General features: G+C 45.2%; 1 protein-coding gene across 6 annotated transcripts in view; it reads right to left on the bottom strand.

Moving 5' to 3' along the window:
- OPCML (opioid binding protein/cell adhesion molecule like) overlaps positions 1-18666 on the bottom strand; it is a 1134040-nt gene that overhangs the window by 9041 nt on the left and 1106333 nt on the right. For 2 of the 6 annotated variants that reach the window (XM_004052458.4, XM_019037338.4), the window contains 4 exons: positions 13322-13459; positions 12755-12875; positions 12183-12334; positions 11174-11200 (listed from right to left, as the gene is read on the bottom strand). In XM_004052458.4, the coding sequence (XP_004052506.2) occupies positions 11174-11200; positions 12183-12334; positions 12755-12875; positions 13322-13459 (438 nt within the window). The remainder of the gene's footprint in view (positions 1-11173; positions 11201-12182; positions 12335-12754; positions 12876-13321; positions 13460-18666) is intronic. The other 4 variants (XM_019037341.3, XM_004052457.4, XM_019037337.3 and 1 more) reach the window with 3 other exon arrangements.

An 18666-nucleotide genomic window follows, 5' to 3' on the forward strand; every position in this document is an offset into this window, starting at 1 on the left:
TTGAATTTCAATATATAGGGTCAGAAACCCAGATGTTTGTATTTATTCATTTATTGGTAAAAATTGGAAGAAAGGTGATTCTTCTCTAAAACCTAGAATACTAGAGGCAGGTTTTTTTTTTTTTTTTTTTAGATGGAGTCTCGCTCTGTCGCCCAGGCTGGAGTGCAGTGGCGTGATCTCGGCTCACTGCAAGCTCCACCTCCTGGGTTCATGCCGTTCTCCTGCCTCATCCTCCCAAGTAGCTGGGACTACAGGCGCCTGCCAACATGCCCGGCTAATTTTTTGTATTTTTAGTAGAGACGGGGTTTCACCACGTTAGCCAGGATGTTCTCGAACTCCTGACCTCGTGATCTGCCCACCTCAGCCTCCCAAAGTGTGGGGATTACAGGTGTAAGCCACCATGCCCGGCTGAGAGGCAGATTTTTAATGACATATTCTATTCCAGAAAACTGATGCTAAAATGCACCCGGATAAAAGCCCACAGGTTTGGAAGAAAGGCGAAGGAGCAGACTTCCTGGAAGCATAACTGAGAAAACATCCCTAGGGACCTCAGGAAATGCTTTCTACACTCCCCCGGGGTAAGGTCACTGACTGCAATCTGGCAACGTTGGAGTTGGACCAATTTGGATTTAAATTCTGACCCTGTGGGTTGCCAGCTCTGTGATCTTAGGCAAGATACTTCCTGTTTTCTCACTGAAAACAGGCGTGATGATGCTGAGTTTGCAGGACTGGTTGAAGGATGAACGTAATCGGTAGAGTGCCTGGTACAACGTAGTCATGTGATCATGGCAACTGCTGTTGGAACAGGACCTGCACACCTCCCTGTCCCTTTCTTAGTGGAGACTAGTACTAGCTTGTTTAGATAGTTCCAAAATATGTTGAACCTGGGGTGAGGTATTGGTAGGGGAGTGAGTAAAGAGGTGAGATAGCTTAAGATTGCAGCTGAGAGAGACCACTGGCTGTGAGGGCTCTGGAGGATGTGGGGCATTGAGCAGGGCACTGGGAGCCAGCCATAGGCAAGCTTCCTGGCTAGGTCAAAGGGTAATGTGTCCATCCCGCAATGGAGACGGGCCCCAAGCCAGCCTTGGGAAATGTTGAAGTCTTTCATTCAACATATGTGAATTGATCCCTGCCATGCACTAGGCTCTGCTTTCACAAAGAAAGACAGAAACAGTCCATACCTTCAAAAAGCACAAACTTCAGGAGGAGCTAGCTTATCCTCTGTCCTTGACTAAATAAATAAACAAATAAACAGACAAACATTTTTTTAAACCATCACAGATTCTGGGAAGAAAGCCATTTGGAACAAATAACCCTAAATCCCTTTCATCTCAGGAACATCCTGCCTGTTGGATAGTCTTAAGAGGCTTGATTTTAAGAGTCAGAACTGAATTTGAATTCTGGCTCTGCTACCCAATAGCAGGAAGACTTTGGACAAGACCACCGACTACTCCGAAACGGTTTCTTTTATGTATAAAATGTGGAAGGAGTAGTTCTATCTACCCTTGCAGGGTTGCTCTGAGAATGAGTTAAGATGGTGTGTGCAATCATCAAGTACAGAGTAAAGGATGATGAAATATTAGGTGAGTTGGAACTAAGGCAAGAATTGCTAATCCATAAAACAGCATCTTGTGTGGGGGTTCTGCCTTTAAAGAAAGAGGTGTTCCAGAATACTAGGTTCTCAAAGGTTACTCTCCAACACCAGCTGAAAGCAAGCTTGGCTCTGGCTGGTAATTGGGTGACCTTGTCCCTTCTGGAAAGGCCTGAAGTGGCTGCTAACCACAGGTAAAAATCTTCCTAACGAATGCCAGCTATTCTGAGGAAGCGTATTCAGTAGCCCAGTACTTTCTGTGGGCAAATGCCACATTTAAGGACTCTTTCTCTATTTATGGTTAACAATAATTCAATTGAACTAGAATGGCTGCTACAAATATCAGGCTTAATTAAATATTTTCAGGGATAAATGGAAAGTGAGAACATGTAATTATGCCCTTTACCATTATTCCAGCACCTCCTCCTTCACCCTTTTTAATGTTAAAAATTAATGGCTTCTTCATGCCTGAAGTTAAGCATCTTTAAAAATATAAGCTGAAATGAAGATGCAAAGCCACAAAATAAACTGAGTGACAACACAGTGACAACAACAAAATACTTTGGGGACAGGTATACAGACAAATAAGATTTCCTTTAGAATATAGAAAGAATAATTAGAGACCAGATATGGTTAAGAGACAAGTTTCAGAAATGACAAAGGGATCCATTTGTGTGGACATTATGGCCAGAGCAGGTCCATGCAGCTACAAGGGAAGCTCAGCAAGGGTAAGACACATAGCAACAACAACAACAACAAAAATGAACAAATAAAAATTCTACTTTTGAGAGGCTACGTATCTTGGTAAATTGCTAGGTTTGTGCAAAAGTCATCATGGTTTTTGCCATTACTTTTTTTTAGAGACCGAGTCTCACTCTGTCACCCAGGCTGGAGCGCAGTGGCACGATCTCGGCTGAATCTGCCTTTCAGGTTCAAGTGATTCTCCTGCCTCAGCCTCCCAAGTAGCAGGGATTATGGGCATGCACCACCATGTCTGGCTAATTTTTGTATTTTTGTAGAGACGGGGTTTCACCATGTTGCCAAGGCTGGTCTTGAACTGCTAGCCTCAAGTGACCCACTCGCCTCGGCCTCCCAAAATGCTGGAGTTACAGGCGTGAGCCACCACGCCTGGCCTAAACATTAGATTTTTTAGAAGAAAATTTGGTTGAAGGCTTAAGACAGAATAAAGCCACACCTACCACATAAGAACGGGGAACTTCAAGCCTGGCCATCCTGGCACTAAGCTTTTGCTGCTGCATTCAGGGGTGGCTCACCACCCTCTTGAGTGGCAGGTGTTGACAATCACAGTACCCAAACTCAGCACAGAGCTCTCAGAAAAAAATATAGAAGCTTCCTGCTGAGATCCTGCCTCATGAGAGATTTTGAAGCTTAAGAATGTAGTGTATATAACAAGCCATGAAGATATTGGAATGTGTCACTGGTTTTCCTTTCCATGATTACAATGAAAATATGACATCGATCTCCAGCAACCATAAACTATATAGCTGAAATTCTACTAAAATGGCAAATGGTAGGGTGACCACACTAAAAAAGAAAAGAAAAAAAAAGCCCCTAGGCAAGTTGAGCTTGTTGATAGCACAGTGAGATTAATGAAATATCTGAAGTCTAAGAAGATACGGTTTTGTTCTGAAATTTGGATAGGTTTTGTAAGTATGATTATGAACTGTGTGACCTTCCTAATGAGGAACCAAAAGGATAATGATGTTCTTGGTGATTAAAAGAGGAGCAAAGAAATCTAATTAGATGATGTATGTGTTACACTTGTTGGTGAAACATAAAGCTATTTTTAGAGGTGCTGGCTGATGAAGGCACATCACTTCCCTTCAAAGGGAACTTTTCCTCCATTGAGTTTAATTACAGCGGCAAACGTGGCACTGTGTTGCTTCACAAGTAAGATCAACCAACGAGGCTCTGCAGCACAACTAAGACCAGTCTATAAAGAGGCAACCATCTTTCTTCTGTTCTCCTTAACACACCCTGTTTTGTGCTTACTACAAAAACAAAAGCTTAAGAAGTTAATATCAGAAGTTAATTCAAATCTGTCAGCTCATCACAAACCTGGAAGAGACAAGACTTGAGTCTATGTTGAACCATAAGCTCTGTGTCTGTGCTGACATCAGCACACCCTGAACGCTCAATGTTAAATTCTAAATGCTTAGGCTAATAGCCAGATGTCAATGATTCAGAGTGAGGAGGGCGGGGTACGAGCAAACGACAAGGAACCTCATCAAGAATGAAATGGGAAATGTCTGCAGTTTTTTTCTAATATGTTGACATTTTGCAGGTTGGGGGAAAATACAAATGATTACGCTGCTGTCATCAGCCAAAAGCAATGGTGTTTCTCTCTGACTCATTCCCTTCCCACCTGGATTTAAATTGTGGAGTTGAAAAATAAAAATCATACACGTTATCAGCAGGAAATGGACAAATATGTGCAGCTTTTGATGTCTCTGCAAGAAGATATCATGTGATGAACGTCTTCCTAAACAGAGAATTGGAATATGTGGTATAGCCTCCTTCAAAAGGGAGATCTGGGATGGGGGTCCCTAAATTTTAAATTAGATTTGGAACATACAGGAGGCCAGAACGCAAGGGAAAGTCAGAAAAATAGTCATTTGGCTTCCCTGAGGGGAAGGGACTACAAGTCCTCTTGGGTATTTGGCTTTTCTTTGGTTAGTGAAAGGTATGAAACTGTATAGAGGCTATAACTGATGTCCTCATTGGCTGGAAGATACATTTATTAATTCAACAAACAGTTACTGGGCAACGCTCACTGGAAGATATAGTGTTACATCCTCTAAGTGCAGAAAAAGACACAAACAAAATATAAGCATAGGGGTAATCTACCATGAGAGCCCAAAAGATGAGGGATTGATTCTTCAGTGGAGCTCACAAATGCTTTACATATGGGGCATCATTGAGCAGAGTCCAGAAAGTATGCACTCATCAGGCAGAGAAGAGAGTACAAGCCTGCCTCTGTGACCCTCCAGCACACCGGGAGACACAGTATATGGGTTTGAAAGAAACAGGGGATTAAGATCAGACAGACCTAGGTACAAAACCTGCTGCTGTCCCTTGCCCCTTCCGTCCATGGTGGAATCCCTCCTACCTGGGGGAATTCAGTAACATAATTTGTTCTTTGAGCTCTAGGCTCTTCTTCTGTCCAATGAAAAATGATAACAATATCTATCTCAAAGTGTTCTTAGGTGTCTAAAGCCATGTGTGGCTGACACTCGATAGCTGGCAGCTTCTTCATTCCTCAAGCATGGCACTTCCTATATTTTACTGTAACTGTCTATTTACTTGTTTGTGCAAGATCAGAAATTCTGTTTCTCCTGGTACTTTAGTCCTTAGTATAATTCCTGGCATACAGTAGGCACTAAACAAATATTTGTTGACTAGATGAATGGATGGATGGATGGATGGATGGATGGATGGATGGATGGAGAGTGGCAACAGCATGATGTGTAACGGGATCTGGGACACAGGGGGCTCAGCCTGGTGGATGCAGGGAAGGTTGCAGGTGGAGTGCTGGGGACACTTGAAGCTATAAGGCTACGCTGATCTCACAGCGAGAACAGCCTTAATGCCAAGCTGTTCTGGGAGGCAGAAGTTTTCAGCAATCGAAATGACAAGGTTCATTCTGAGTTTTGGAAATGTCACTTGGCCCTGCTGTGGCAAACCGACAGGAGTTGGATTGCCGAAGAAAGATGAGAGAACCAGTGAGAGGATATCACAATTGTCCATGTGCGACGCCTGCCACAATGTGAGTGATAATGGAGATGGAGAAGTCAGAGGAAAGGCCATTTGGTGGGACTTGTTGGCTAACAGATGTGAGGAGTGAGGGAGAGGAGGAAGTCAAAAACGACCAGAGATTCTAGAGAGTGTGCAGGGGAAGAGCGAGGCATGCCCCGAGCGTTCCCAGCGGAGAAGGGCTGCCTTTGAGACCCCTGCGGAATATTCAGGGAGAGAGAATGGCTTGTAGCTCAGAATTCAGGAGAGAACTAAAGATACAAATTCAGGAATTATCAGGCTGTTGTTCAGAGGCCATCAATCTTCAGTGTGCATAGGATTCCCTCGGAGAGCTTCTTAAAAAGTTCATTCTCAGGACCTTCCCTAGAGATTTTGATTAAATGATTCTGGGGCAAGGCTCACATATCGGCATTTTTAAAGCATCCGGAATAAGGCTAATGCAGGCCAACAAATACCTCACCACTGGGTGCCTGAAGGTACAGAAGAGCCCTTCCCCTCTCACCATAGGCTGACCCCCGGGAAGACTGATAGGGCAGGTGCCGGAGGAGCTAGAAGCAGACTGAGGAAGGTAAGGAGACAGTCACCACCCGGTTATATCACAGAAGCCAGAAGTGGGGCATTGTGGGGTAAGAGGGGCTCTGGCACTGAGACGACGTCGGGTGTTGGAGACAGATCGTGGTAGCTGAGGCATAAGTAGGTTTGAGAAAGGCAGATACAATGCGAATTCTCCCTCCCAGAGGCCTGTGGCTGGAGGGAAGAAAAGGCACGGGTGAGGCATGGAGGTCGCACTGAAGAGAATCTCAGTCTTTGTGCCCCCTCTCCATGTCCCAGCTAGAGCCACCTGGGGATAGGTGTAATTGTGAAGATGCCCTAATACAGACATGGAACGAGAAGATGGAGGGGGAAGAGGAGGGAGGTAGGGGATAAGGCACCGGCGCTGAGGGCTCTGCCCATTGGTGGGATGGTTTCCCATGAGAAGGAGGTCAGCAAAGGGCAGAGGGTGAGAGCCGCTGCCTGGTGCAGGCTCTGGCAGAAGGAAGTCCGGCTCAGAGAGCCAGTCTGATATGTATATTTATTCTAGAAGAATGGCCATTAGCAAAAGGAAATAGAGATTACGCCCTCATGGCTCCCAGGAACCGCGAGGCAGGCTGGAGTCACAGCTGCTCCAAGAGGGCTCAGGCTTGGCCTGAGGAAGAAACTCTGCGCACAGATGTTGCCTTAACTGGAGCGTTTTCCTTTTTCGCTTGCGATGACAGGATTCCTATGAGTTGTCCCTGCGCCCTACACTTAACTCTTAATGTAACTGATTTGTGTCGCTGCAATTTCACAGATAAAATGTGAGAAATTTGTTTTTCTCTCTGCAGTCTCCCCCCTCCGTCTTGGCTTTGTTTGCGTTCTCTCTCCCCTTCTTCCCCTGCCAGTTCCAGTCATCCAGGCGTTTACATGCCTCATTAAGCACGCCGCACTCTCTGCAGTGCCGGATGTAATCAAGTCCAGAATCTTCCTTCTCTGCACACTAAGGACAGGATGGGGGGATGGGGCTTCTTGCTCAAGGCCCAGAGGGGACAAAGGGGGTTGGCGAACTGAGAGAAAGTGAGTCACCTCCACAAGGGACAGAGCTGTGGTCAGCAAGCTGAAACCCAGCCACCCCTGCTGTACTTAGGCCTGGCAAGACTTCGAGGTGCCAAGGGGCTCCCTGTGGACCTTCCAATGGCTGCACCCACTCAGTAAAGCTAACGAATGCTTAGAGCAAGCTGATTTGCAATGGTTGGAGCAAGCTACTGTGCAAAGATTGTCCATGGTTATGGTTGATAGCTTTTGGAGACCTGTTCCTTGCCCTTTGTTCCCATTGTTTCCCAAATTCAGCCCAGACACTTAGAAAGCTGAAAGTAACCTGGGAGTTCATCTTGCTCTGCTTTTCTGTTTTACGCAAGACTTAGGAACAGACAGCATCACAGTTTGTCTGTATCAGAGTCAGGACTGGAACCCCGTGTTCCTTGCTGCTAGCGTTGACCGCCTTTCCACATCGGGCCACTTTTCCAGCACCTGCAGTTGCCTGGGGCTAAGGAAAGTGGGTAGTCTAAAATACGGCTGTGAGTTGGCGCTCTGCCTAGCTGACCACTCTGTCCTTGTGGCTCTGTGTGGGGAAGGCAACTGGTGTGATGAAGAAGAAGCATTTCATATCAGTGCCAACAGCTGTTTCATCTTGGAAGATCACCTACCATGTTGTCACTCACACGTTTCTAGTCATTTCAGGCTTCCAACCACTCACCAACCCATTGTCTCCAGTTTTTGTCCTCTGCATTCTTTCAAAATTGCTTATATCCCATTTTCCTTTGCTCTTTGCTTGTAGGTATAAAATATATAAAAGATGTAGTGTGAGAGAGGCACGCTGTGAAGGGATCACGGGGCAGAGTCAAAGAGGGCTCTCAGAAAACAGACTGACCGTCTGTGAGAGTAAATACAAATGCATGCCTGCAGATGGGGACTGTGTGTTGGGGAAGTATGAGCATACGGGTTGCAAATCTAAAAATTGTCCTTTACAAGACTGGGTTCAGAAGTAGATATAAGAAAGGAGAATTTGATGTGGGAGATGGGTCCAAGAAGACTAATTGCTGATATGAGGCTCCATTTGGAAAGTCACCATGTCCATGATGGGTTACCAGGTCTTATGAGCTGGATTGCAATAGGAGCAAAGTGCTCCAGCATGGGAATGGGAGTATATAGCCTCAAATCCCAGCACAAGCACTGATAAGCCAGGGTGTTTTGAGTTATCTGCCTAACCTCTCAATTTCCTCAAGTGTAAAATCAGGATAAATATAGTACTTACTTCATAGAGTCACTAAGGGTGATAAAAAAGGAAAAGCACTTAGTCTAGTGCCCTGTACACAGTAAATGGTTGGTAATAATTAGGCATAATTATGGGGGCATTGAGGACTAGGAAGAGCATCCCTGGCCAGGAGAAAGAGCAGGTCAACCAGACACTATCTGTCTGATCTTGCGCTGAAACTATTGCCACACAGTCATAGGATCAGAGAATTGTGCCTTGTAGGGACCACAGAAACCAAACATCTTATCCAAAATGCCTTCACTGATTAAAAATATAAAAGACCCACTGAGATTGACCTTCCCAAAGCCATTCAGCCAGCGAACAGCATAGGGTGAGACACATACCCCTTCCTCTATGCCATGGCATTTCAATTCCTGACAGCTAAATTGTGGCTGTGACCAATACGTCCTTTCCATCCCCACATACATTCACACATTCATTCATTCCACAAAGTTTTCCTGATGAGCTACTGTGTGTAGATCCTTGTATTAGGTCCTAGGGATTAAGCCAGGTATAGCCCCTATGTTCATGGAGCTTACAGGATAAAGAGGAAGAAATACTTTAAACAAACAACTTTTGAAATATTAAACAAAAACAAAATTACAACTAGAAGATAAAGTCTATAGAAACAAGGAATCTATCTGTTGAGTCACTGCTGTCTCCTGATCACATAGAACAGTGCCTGGCTTGTAACAGGTCCTAAATGCATGTTCACTAAATGAATGCTAGACAATGCCCTGTGTGAGTGCAGCAGTCAAAGGCGCGGAATGAGTGGATGCAGAATGGGGGACTGGCCTGCTCAGAGAGGTCAGGAAAGTCTTCCTTCAGGAAGGGATGCTGAATGCAAGTGTGTGCCAACAGGGTGAAGTGAGATAGGGTGGGTTATAGGGACCGTGAATGCTGGAGAGGAAGGGCACAGGGGACTTTGGAGGAAAGAAAAGAAGTCTAGTTGAGCAGTGACTCTGGCAGGCATATGGAGGGAAGAGGCGATAGCATGGGCCATGTCACAATAAGTGTTGGCGGGAACACACAGTAGAAACACACAGTTCCCCAACACACAGTAGAAACACAACAATATTCAGTGAGTCATGCTGCTTTGATGAACATTGTCTTATTGACAGTTCACAGTGACACTCTCATGTCCACAGGTCAGAACATGTCACCCTACTCAGCCGAGTGGACTCAGGCCTGTGGTTTTTGTTTGTGGTCGAATCCACACATCTAAACGTAGCATTTATGGGATTCTGAATGGACACAACCTGATTTAATCCTGTCACCAGTCTCTTGAAGCAGTCGTTAATGTCCCAATAGCATATATGCGGGAAGGAAGGCTCAGCAAGTTTAAGTGAATTGGGATGTGAAGGCTGAATTGGGATGTAAATGTCTGCCTGTGCTATGGGCTGAATCGCATCCCTCTACTACCGAATGTCTATGTTGATGCTCTAACTCCCAGTACGTCTGTATTTGGAGGTGGCACCTATAGGGAAGTAATTAAGGTTAAGTGAGGTCATAAGGGTGGGACCCTGACCCAATATAGTTACTGTCCTTATCAGAAGAGACACCAGAAAGCTCCCTCTCTCTCTTTTTCTATGAGAATTCAGAGGAGAAACCATGTGAGGACATAGCAGCTGTCTGCAAGCCATGAGGTGAGCCCTCACAGGAGCCACCTTGGCAGAAACCTGCATCTTGGACTTCTAGCCTCCAGGACTTTAAGATAATAAATGTCTGTTGTTTAAGCCACCCCATCTGTGGTGTTCTGTTATGGCAACACAAGCCAACTAAGACAGTTTTGGTATACACTGGTTGTTGTTATCTGCCATGACACACCTCTTTCTTAGTGAATGGCAGAGAGAGACAAGAAGGGCCATTGGGTTGTCAGTCCTGTGCCCTTCTCTGCATCATACTCCCTGCAACAGCAATCCCACCAACCACGGGGATAATGGCAGGTTGTGGCAGGGAAGTGACTCAATCCCACCCTATCCTCTCAGTGTTTTTAAGACCAAGGCATGGGTGTTCCTGGTCACTGGGGTGCGGGCAGGACTATACATCTGTGAGTGTCTTGGATCAAGAGCTGTGAGCAGTGATAGTTGAGGAGCTGATTTCAGGTCTAGAAAATTCAAATGTCATCTCTTTGCATGTGAATGAGATTGATATCTTAGAACAGTAGGGTTGAGGGTCTTCCAGTTCTGGAAGCAGAGCTGAGCACCAGCTACTGCTTCTTCTAAATGCCTCAGGACTGTGTAAGAGTGTGTGTGAGTGCATGCATGTGTGTGCCTGTTTCTCTTTGCTGATGCTGTGGGCAAATGCTCCAATACCTAATACAGGGCTCCATCTCTAGGTCTCATCCAGTATCTACTCATTAGCTAAGTGGTCTTCAGTGTTACCCAAGCTCTTTAGTCCTCCTTTCACTTACCTGTAAAGTGCGGTTAATAACCTGCCTTGCACAGCCCTGACATGATGCCTAGAAACCAGTACACGTTTGGTAAAGAGCAGATATTATGATTGTAATAATGATCCCAAGTACTTTTATTTTAAAATAAAGTTTTTAGAACTAAACCATTAGCCCTGTTTGCCTTGGGCTAAAAGAATAAAACATTCATAGTAGGGTGACTTCCCCACCGAGACAGTTATCTATTAATCCAGTTGGTCTCTGGGCTGGGTTGCTCTTGGTGCTGCTGTGTGCAGAAATAGCAGAATGAGCATTCTTTTCAAAGATGACCAAATATAAGGTTCTTGTTTTGGGGGCAAAAACCCCTTCCCCTGAAACCCATAAAGCTATTCCACAGAGTGCAAGTGAAAACCATCATATTCTACATGCTTATTATCTAAACTGTGTAAACCAAGCCCCTTGAGGTCTATCTACCTCAGAGACATAAATTACAGAGGTGAAGCAGGCAAGCCTATCTTTGAAGTAGGCTAAAACTCAAAGGCATAGGCATTCAGGCAGGCAGAGGTAGGAAGGAACATGCTGTACCCACCTGCCACTGCTGATGAGGGGCTTATTTCTAAGACACACACAGCACAATGCACACACAATGCAGAGAGAAAACAAAAGACATAGATCACACATTTCAGATGGTTGGTGGACAAAGTTTACTTAATGTCAGTGCTGAAAGCTTGTGTCTGAGGTGCACGTGGAAACGTGGATACCTCTCTTCATCCTTCATCCTCTTATCCTACTCATCGGGTGCTTCCCTCTAATCAAACCTCAGCAAATAAACAAATACATATGCACATAAAGTATCACAACAAGCTGGCCCTGGCCCATGGTGTGAAATGTTGCAGAAGGATATGGATGCGGCAGTGTCGGAAAATGGAGTTAGGGAGACATAGGGGCTTTAAAGGAGGTCAGTCCTGGCTCCCAAGCCTTCTCCACCCATATGGGAGGGAAAGACCTTCAGAGAGGGTTTGCTGCTCCAGTTGTGGATACAGCAGCCACCTGGTAAGGTCTCAGACTACTACTCCATTCTTCCCCATGGATGAGAATATGAAATGCAAGCAACATGGGAATCATGGTGGAAGCAGTTGACTTGGTTTAAAGCAACAAATATCACCCCCAGAATCAGGGACTCCAACTACAGAAGGCATTTTAAAATTACACAGTTGAATTGACCCATGGTTCTATCTTCTTTTCACCCCCAGAATCAGGGACCCCAACTACAGAAGGCATCTTAAAATTACACAATTGAATTGACCCATGGTTCTATCTTCTTTATACAAAAACCATTCTACCTGATTCACAGTTTGGTTTACTGCTATTGTAAGGGCAAACTTTGCCTTTTAATGACCATGAAATATCAATTACTGTGTAACTATCTCTGCATGGCATGCTAGGGGAATGGCAGGGAGAAGTATGTCTTATCTACAGGTGGTGGGTTGAGAAGGATGGATGGACACAGGCCAAGCAGATTGCAACTTCCTCCCTCCTGAGTCCCTCAAGCTTCCCCATATGGCTGAGCCCACTGCATCCAGGCTTCCAGCACTCACCATACAATGTGATGCTGGCATTGGTGTTCCCAAGCTTGTTTGTGGCCACACAAGTATAGTTCCCATAATCCTTTTCTGAAACATTGAAGAAAGTCAGCGTGGACATGCGGCCTTTGTTTTCAATCCTCATTCCATCCAGGCCAGTGGCTAACCTGCAAGAGGGAAGACACTGCCATCAATTCATTCTACAAAGAGGCCCTCCTCCTCACCAAACTCTTTCCTCCAACTAACCTCATCCCTCAAACTCAAACCCTAAGCACTTCAGTGTCCAACAGGAGGAGAAGGGAAAGGATGCTCTTGCCCAGTGGGATAAATATACTGGCTTCTAATTCCCAATGACTGACATGTCTACAACCAGTCTCAGATTCAGAATCATGGTCAGTTCATTTTCTCCACTTCCCAGCCTCCTCCATTTTTTTTCTCGTTGTAAAAGGAGACTTTGTTACAAAAGAGGGCATAATACATTTCTGTTTTGCCTTATCTTTCCCCTTTTCTTCATCCTCATCCTTCTCCCATGTGGGGATAGACATCAGCTCTGCTTCAGAACTGTCCAGGTGTCATTTAAAAGGTACCTGGTTTCTTCCTTGAACCACTGGAATTCAGCCATGGGGACTGCAGAGGCTTCACAGCTCAGGATGCCCTTCTGACCGACTGAAACACCAGTGTTCTTGGCTTTTAAGATATAGGGAGGATCTGTGGGAAACACACACACACACACACATGCACAGGCATGCACGCACGCACACACAGAGTGATTTCGTGAAAGAGATGAAGGGCACATACAGCCATTTGCTATGTAAATGGATTTCTTGTGACAACCCTCTTTCCCAGTGAAATAATCATTTATTTCAGGAAAAATAAGTTGCTTGAAGATACTGCATCGACCCCAACCTCTTTCTCAGGCCTCCAAACCCATTCTCAGTTAACAATTCTCTCCATTTGCTGAAAACTCTGGCAGTCACAGGAAGACTCCAGGGACAAATGGCACGGAGGCCATGGTGGGCAAAGCCATCTGATGAAGTATTTTCCTGTTGGCAGCAACTTGGGTCCTTTGGAAAATGGCACTGCCATTACCAGATTGTCCACCCACTCCCTGTGCCGTCTTTTCCCCAGAACCCCCTGGCTGCAGGTCCACTCACAGTTTACAGTGATTTTTACTTTCCGCACATCGGGCGCAGCGACATCGTTCAACGCGCTGCATTCGTACTCCCCGGACTGGTCTCGCTTGATGTCAGAGATCTCCAGGTACTCATCCTCACTTACAAAGCCCTGGCCTTCTGGGAAGAAAGAAGCAGACAGGAAACAATCAGGAAACTGTGTAACCAGGGACAGAACCATATTCACATCTAGAGATTGTAGGAGGAGGAAGAGAAAAAGCCATCAGAATGGAGTAGGACATCAAGTCAAAGACATAGGGCATCATGTTGCTCAAAAGATATGGCAATGGAAGAAAGAAATTCTGTGCTTGAGTCTTGCATCAATGTATTTTCAGTCAAGTCACTTAACTTTCTTAGAGCATTTGGTAAGAAAACATGTCATTATTTTTCTTATATGATTATTGTGATAATTAACTCAGAGATGGCATGATAAATACTTCAGTGCATTGCCAAACTGATATTTTAAAAAGAATTGTCATGATCAATAATATAATAAAACTATGGAATAACTTTAGGGTATGTTACTGTGGAGCACATCTTAATTTTTCATTTGTAGAAATGTTTTTGTATGCAGAATACAAACTACTACTTGTAGACCGAATAAGTAAGCATTCTACCCTTTAATATAAATAGATGCAAAGTAGTTGGTTTTGTTTCCACCTGTGTTGGAGAAGATAGAGTGAGAATGAATGAACGAGGAAGGACCCCACGATGGCTTTGTAATAGGTGCTCAATAAGCATTGGCCAACACAAATGTGATAGCCCCAAATGCTGGATCTGTGGTTGCCAGAATAGCCTAGTGGATTTAATACTCAATTTGGTGGAGCTCCCTGGAGGATTCATTCTCAGGTACTTGTGAAACTTGTCATTTATAATTCAAAATATTATGGGCTGCAAAATTTGTATTGCTTTTATGCCACCATTACAGGTTCTTGCAACAATTTGGCCTCTCCACCTTACCCCTTATCTTACTCCCTGTGGTTCAGTGCAAAGACAACAGACCCTCTGTCTTCCATCACAAATGTTCTGAGTTCTGTCAAAACACTGAGATCCCATCAAAACCAAGATAAAGCCCAAGGATAAGGCACAACCATTTGCATTTCTTATAGGCCTGCAGTCCTGAGGGCCACAGTAGTTTTCAGGGCAACAAAAATGTGAGCTTTCGCCACAACCTTGTGCAAGCATGTTCTAATCCAATGGGTTTGGGTCCACCATGGGTGTGAAGCAGGAAGGTGTCTGTGGAGGGGGTGGGCCAGTGTGTAGGACATAGGATGTGGCACAGGAACGTGTCTGTGGAGGTGGGATGGTGTGCAAGTGTATAGGGTGGGCAGCAGGAAGGTGGAAGTTGGGGACAGTGTGTAGGGTGTAGGGTGTGCAGCAGGAATGTGTCTGTGGAGATGGGCTGGTGTCCAGGGTATAAAGTGTGCAGCAGGAAGGTGTCTGTGGAGGTGGGCCAGTGTGCAGGGTGTAGGGTGTGCAGCAAGAAGGTGGAGGAGGTGGGCTAGTGTGTAGTGTGTAAGGTGTGCAGCAGTAAGGGTCTGTGGAGGTGGGCTGGGGTATAGGGGGTAAGGAGGCAGGTACTTAGGTGCCCTGACTGTGCTCCAAGTCTAATCCTTGGGGCTTCCACCACCCACCTACCCATTTCCCCAGACCGTGTGCTTTCTGGCTCTTGCTGTCTTCCCTGCCTCCATGTCCTACCCCAGGTCATGCCCACCCAGGGAGTACCATCAGTCTCTGGATACTGGCTACCAATCATCTATTTATAGAAATGTCACTGCAAATCAGCACCGTTCTGTTAGTTCAATCTGTGCAGTTCCATGGAGGAAATAATGCATTGGCTAGTGGGAGCAATCCATTTGCCTGGCTACCCTCCTCAAACCTGGTCCTGGTGACAGGGTCCCAAAATGTACCCACAGATGTGAGGTTCAGAGTCATTGGGAAATCTGGGTGGACCCACATAAGGAGTGGCTGAAGGGTGCAGGGTGGAAGATCCCCAGACTGAAGAAATGGGGTCTGAAACAGCGACCCACACGGTCCCAGCCTAGGATCTGAGCATCTCTCCTGAATGATTCTGCTCACCCCCGATGGTTCCAGGCACCAGACGGGAACTTAGACAATTTCAAGAAAGAAACTCCAGAGCATGCGCCACCTGGGTCTGGGTTCAGCCGGCATTTGCTGGATGGTGCTACTGGATCAAAAGCCTCTACCACAGCAGACATAATGATCCAGGCTAGTTCATACACTAACTCTTCGAGGTGCGTTACGGTTATGCAAACACTTTCTTGCCCTACTCCCTTTATTTCTCTATAGGCTAACAGAATATCATAGTGAAAGGGATTCTGAGATTACTTTTTAAATGAAATTTAACAAAGAAAAATTAGTTGATTAATCTAAGCCTTTTTAAGGATTAAACAACAATGGAATCAAACACATCAAAATGATGTTCCAGACACCTCACCATTTTTTTTTTTCCTGAAAGAAATAAATGTGGTAGGATGAGAAGCCTGGATTTCTACTACTATGACTCCATTATTTTTTCAAAATGTACCACAGAGGATTTTGCCATGAGTAATTAAATTGCATTGCATTTAACCAAACACATGGGCTACCTGCTGAGGGCCTGGCTGGAGTCTCAGTCAGGGTCAACGTTCCCCTTTCCTTAGAGAGAAGAGAGACCCAGATCACGCTGCTTGGTGGACCTCAGCCAGATGCCTTAAAAGCTTCAGATAAAATGAGATCCATGAATGGCAGTAGGCTTAGAAATGTTGACCTACACGCAGGGAGGGGATGGTTTCACAAAATGGGGAGGCCCGTGTGCATTTGCATGGGTAAGACAGGTCCTGCATCCTTCCAGTGGAATTACCAGATGACATGGCAACTTCTGGAATGTGGGATTTGTTTTCACTGTCTGTGATGCTGTTTTTATGGGACCAGTTATGCAACAGCAGAAATGGAAGGAAGGAAGGAAGAAAAAGTGCATTTCATGTAAAATGGGGATCGTTATAATACTACCTCATTAAGTGAGAAAATGAGTTTTGTCAAGTTTGTACAATGTGCTTCTCAGATTTTAATTTGCATATAAATTCTTTAGAGTTTTTTTTTTTTTAATATAGATTCTGATCCAGTAGGTCTGGAGTGGGGTCTGGGATTCCACGTTTCTGACACATGCCCAGGGGCTGCCTCCATGGCTGGGCCGGGGCCCACACCCTGAGCAGTGAAGCTGTGATGCACTGTGCCGCGCTGTTCGTGGGCTCTCTCCCACCCACACATGTGAAGTCTTCTAGGGTCAGCATGTTAGGAAAATATACTAACAGCCCCTCAGGCTGAGACCCTTGTGGAGACTGCCCCTCCAAGGACTCACTGTTCTTGGAGTTTAGGGCTCAGTAGGCTGGCTACATTGAGGCTGAGAATCAGGACGCATGGATTCTTCATGATCTTCCCACATAACATGCATCCTCACCAAAACATGTTTCTTCGTTGAAAAAGGGAAAATGTTGTTGAAACTTCTCTCCATCTCAGACTCAGTGAAGGTGACTTACCTGTTATTTTCTTAGCTACTTTGAATGCTGGGTGAAATTTTTAAAGCAGAATGAATCTAGGTTGCTACGTGCCTGGAGACCTAGGAAGCTGTAGGGCTGCCCTCTCCAGTTCTGGTTGCAATGTAAAGTTCTGATTCCATGCTGCAGATAATGGGGCAGAAGGCAATCAGTGTTTTAATCCTCTTTACTAGCTGCCAGGAAACCAAATTGCTGACTATGAGTTAAAGGAAGGAAAACGGGCAGGGAGAAACAGATGAGGGAAGAACAGGATAGGATAGGAAGGAGAGGGAGGAGGAGGAAGGAAAGAAAGACAGAGGTGGGGTAAGCAAGATGGCCTGTGAGCCATTGGAAAGATTCTGAAGATGTGTTCACCAAGGACTTTTTTAAAAAGGCTGTAAGACTGCAATATTTTCCTTGTCAAACAGGAACTGCAAGTCTGTTCAACAGTTTTGCTTTATAGCGAAATGTCCTGTAGTAAGACAATAACCCAGAGGCATTATGAACCTGCTCTAAGCACTCCAGCATCCCAATATAACAAGGTTGGAAGCAACAGAAAGCAGATTCTGAATCACTGGCAGAAATATGTAAAAACTGAGGCTGTTTCCATGGAAAGAGTGCCTCAAAGAAGATGAGTTCAATTCACTGCATTAGCAAAATTAAGATCTGCAAAAATACAAATGAGGCCATTCATCCGGGGATGTGGGGGTTGTTGCCTCAGATGCAGGATGCATCCTTGGGGATAGGATGAGCAGAAGCCTCAGGGTTCTGTGGATCTAAGGGGGCTTCTCCAGTAGGGACACACTTTCCAACAGCACAGTCACAGAATACAAAGAGCATGAAACCTTCACAAGCAGGGTCTGTTCTGCTAGAAATGGAGGAACAGACAGAAAAACAACTCAGGGGAGAAGGACCACTGGCTGGCCTGCTGGCTCTGACCTCACTGCACTTATTCTGCTCACATCCAGGATGAGCGAGGTGTTGTGTCAGACGCTGTGGTGAGGGAATGGGGGCAGAGACGATATGGAAAACGAGGATCTTCACCTTGCGTAGTCTGCAATCTCATGGGGCCAGGACTCAAAGCAGTTTATATTTTTCTGTATCTTAGGCTCAACTTTTTAGTTCTTTGTCATTTCTAGATCCCTCAAGTAAGGTGTAGTGAGTCAAAAAGATCTATTAGAGCTGAAAGAAACCTAACTATTTGGGGATGAAAAAGATCAAACAGGAAATCCAGAGCAAAATATGGGGGCTTCCTGACCCACTTCTCTTTTCTTTCTCCCTTTATGTCCTTTTGTGCCAGCGATATCTCAGCCATCATTCTTGCATCCAATTTTCCTGTTTATTGCCTCAGCCAATTCCTTAGAGTTATAAAGTTAAAAGAACCATGAGGGGTCAAAGATTTTAGCCTTCCACTTTTTTGGATTATATAAAGTCCTGACAGAATATCTTGTCTTCTCTCTGAATACCTCTGGGGAAAATTTTAGGAGGTGAAGATAGGGTTTGGCAGTGTCCCCACCCAAATCTCACCTTGAATTGTTATTATCCCCACGTGTCAAGGGCGGGGCCAGGTGGAAATGATTGAATCATGGGTGCAGTTCCCCCATACTGTACTCTTGGTAGTGAAGAAGTCTTATGAGATCTGATGGGTTTATAAATGGGAGTTCCCCTGCACAAGCTTCTTGCCTGCTGCCATGTAAGATGTCCCTTGCTCTTCCACTAGGACTGTGAGGCTTCCCCAGCCATGTGGAACTGTGAGTCGATTAAACCTCTTTGCTTTATAAATTCCCCAGT

Source organism: Gorilla gorilla, chromosome 9, assembly GCF_029281585.2.
Source record: "Gorilla gorilla gorilla isolate KB3781 chromosome 9, NHGRI_mGorGor1-v2.1_pri, whole genome shotgun sequence".
In the NCBI taxonomy this organism is placed as follows: Eukaryota; Metazoa; Chordata; class Mammalia; order Primates; family Hominidae; genus Gorilla; species Gorilla gorilla.